General features: G+C 46.5%; 1 protein-coding gene across 2 annotated transcripts in view; it reads right to left on the reverse strand.

Annotated features, from left to right (window-relative positions):
* Sptbn4 (spectrin beta, non-erythrocytic 4) overlaps positions 1 to 3,081 on the reverse strand; it is a 92,745-nt gene that overhangs the window by 19,053 nt on the left and 70,611 nt on the right. For both annotated transcript variants that reach the window (XM_029479955.1, XM_021166019.2), the window contains one exon: positions 326 to 550. In XM_029479955.1, coding sequence (XP_029335815.1) covers positions 326 to 550 — 225 coding nt within the window. The remainder of the gene's footprint in view (positions 1 to 325; positions 551 to 3,081) is intronic.

Below are 3,081 nucleotides of genomic sequence, written 5' to 3' on the forward strand. Positions count from 1 at the left end.
AGAAGGAGAAGGAGAAGAAGAAGAAGAAGAAGAAGAAGAAGAAGAAGAAGAAGAAGAAGAAGAAGAAGAAGAAGAAGAAGAAGAAGAAGAAGAAGAGAAAAGAAGAAAAAGGATTGTATGAGCAAATGAGAAATGGATAAATGGATGCGTGGCTAGAGTAAAGGAATGTGGAGGGGCGAAGGACCAAAGAACCCATCTGACTCTCACCCTGGCGCAGCCCGGACCACAGTCATCAATCAATTTAAGAGACTCAGACATCAATTCCCGGCCTTAGGTCCCGCCCCATCCTCGAGTCCGGGTCCCAGGCCCCTATGCCCCGCCTCACCAGTTCATCGTCTAGGTCGTGCGCCACCTGATGCAGCTCCTTGGATGCCAGCAACAAGCGGCGTCGCTCCTGCAAAGGCTCCAGCAGGCGCACCAGGCGCTCGCCCACTGCACTCTGCCGCTCCCCCACCAACTCCTTGCTCGCCTGCTCCAGCGGAAGCGCTGCCGTCTGCGCTTGAAGCTCGCCCACCTCTCGGCACCACTCCTCCACCTGAGACTCCATGGACTGTGGAGACAGCGGCATGGTCAGTGGTCCCACCCTCCCTCCAGGCTCCTTATGGTGACCAGGCACTCACGTGAGCAGATCCTTTACCTCTCCCCTGCACGCCCCACCCCCACCTCCCGAAGTACCACACTCTCCCTGTATGAACACACAGGGCTTCTTACCAACCCCTACCTCCGCACTTTTGCCTTAGAGTGGTGGGTGGAGTACTCTGCCAGGTAGACCTCCCTTGTCAATCAGATTTCAGCTCAAATGCTACCTTCTCACATAAGATCAAAGGACCACCCCTCCCACTAAAAAAAAAAAAAAAAAAGAGCTATCCATTCATGAATTTTCTTCAAGGTGGAATGAATCTCTATCTTAGGTAGGAGGGAACTGAGGCCCGGAGAAGTAATTTGACTAATGAATGGATCTTGTCAGATATAAACCCAAAACACAAAACTACTTCAAGGTGGAGGCTGGGGTGTAGCTCTTTGAGACAGGGCTTGCTTGGCATGCAGGACACCCCAGCATTCAAGAGATGGAACAGGAGAATCAGGAGTTCAAGGTCAGCCTGGGCTACAGGAAAACTTGTCTTTTTTTTTTTTTTTTAGAGGCTAAATACACCGGAGAGTTAATATATCTTATAAATGTCATTTGAAATCCCCAAAGATCAGTAAATGGGCACTGGCCAAACAGCTATCGATTTACCTGGCTTTACTTGCTCTTCATGTTGAAAATGGTTACAGATGGGTTAAAGGCTTAAATGGAATGAGTAAACCCTGAATTAAGAGAAGAAAAGCTGCCCAAATGCTTTGAGAGTCTTGGGGGAGGGGCTTTCCAAGAATAAAAGTCACCAGGGCAAATAATTCTAAATCTGGCCACATGAAGACATGTCTGTACTGACCCTAATGTCACAAAACACCAGAAGCCAAATGAGTACTAAAAGGAACATTTCAAAGGCAGGAAGGAAGCCATTTTTTTACCCTTACTTGTTGTTTGTGTGTGTGAAGGCATGCGTGCTTGTGCCATGACACACAAGGGACTGTCAGAGGACTGAGAGAATTTGAGAGAACTGATTCCCTCATTCTACTGTGTGGCCTAGGGAGCAAACTCAGCTCATCAGGCTTGGTGGTAAGTGCTCTTACCCACCGAGACATCTTTCTTCTTAAGATTTATTTATATTTTTATTTGTATGTGTATTTGTACCACATGTGTACAGGTAACTGTGGCGTTTAGAAGAGGGTGTTGCACCACCTGGAACTGGAGTTACAGGCAGCTATGAGTTGACTGATGTGGGTACTGAAACAAAAATTTTATCCTCTGGAAGAGCAGTCTTTTAAAAATTATTTATGTGTGAGGGTCTTGCCTGTATATTACATACGTGTGTGTGTGTGTCTGTGTGTGTCTGTGTGTGTCTGTGTATGTGTGTGTGTGCTACCCTTGTAGGAGGGAACAGAGCACTGGACTTCTTAGAACTGGAGTTACAGACAGTGTGATTTAAATGAAAATGGCCCCTTAGGTTCATATATTTGAATACTTGGTCCTTAGTTGGTAGATTTGTTGTTTGGGAAGGATTAGGAGGTGTGGCCTTGTTGGAGGAGGTGTGGCCTTGTTGGAGGAGGTGTGGCACCAGTGGTAGGCTTTGAGATTTCAAAAGCCCACATCAGACTTTTTCTCTGCCTAATGCTTATAGATCAGTTGTACACTCTCAGCTACTGCTCCAGTATCATGCCTGCCTGCCTGCCTGCCTGCCTGCCTGCCTGCCTGCCTGCCTGCCTGCTGCCAGGCTCTCCCCATTATCGTCATGGACCTTACTACCCTTTGAACCAGACCCCCCCCCTCCATTAAGTGTTTTCTTTTTATAAGTTGCCTTGGTCATGGTATCTTAACACAGAAATACAAAAGTAACTAAGACAGACAGTGCGAACTACCACATGTGTCCTTAGAACTGAGTCTGGGTCCTATGCAAGTGCAGCTTAACTACCTTTCTAGTGTCCTCCATCCTTCCATCCCTCCTTCCTCCCTCCTACCACTCTCTAAGACAGATTTTCAAGTAGCTAAGGCTGGCCTCAAACTCACTATATAGTCAAGATGATCTTGAACCTGTGATCTTTTCCTTCACCTCTCAAATTCTAGGGCATCATCATGACAGGTTAAAAATAGTTCCTTTAAAACATTCAGAGATAAGGGCTGGAGAGATGGCTCAGAGGTTAAGGGTACCGACTGCTCTTCTGGAGGTCCTAAATTCAATTCCCAGCAACCATATGATGGTTCACAGCCATCTATAATGGGATTAGATTCCCTCTTCTGGTATGTCTGATGACATTGACAGTGTACTCACATACATAAAATAAATAAATCTTTTTTTTTAATTTATTTATTTATTATATGTAAGTACACTGTAGCTGTCTTCAGACAGTCCAGAAGAGGGCGCCAGGTCTCGTTACGGATGGTTGTGAGCCACCATGTGGTTGCTGGGAGTTGAACTCTGGACCTTCGGAAGAGCAGTCGGGTGCTCTTACCCACTGAGCCATCTCACCAGCGCATAAATA

The sequence above is a fragment of the Mus caroli genome, chromosome 7, assembly GCF_900094665.2.
Source record: "Mus caroli chromosome 7, CAROLI_EIJ_v1.1, whole genome shotgun sequence".
In the NCBI taxonomy this organism is placed as follows: domain Eukaryota; kingdom Metazoa; phylum Chordata; class Mammalia; order Rodentia; family Muridae; genus Mus; species Mus caroli.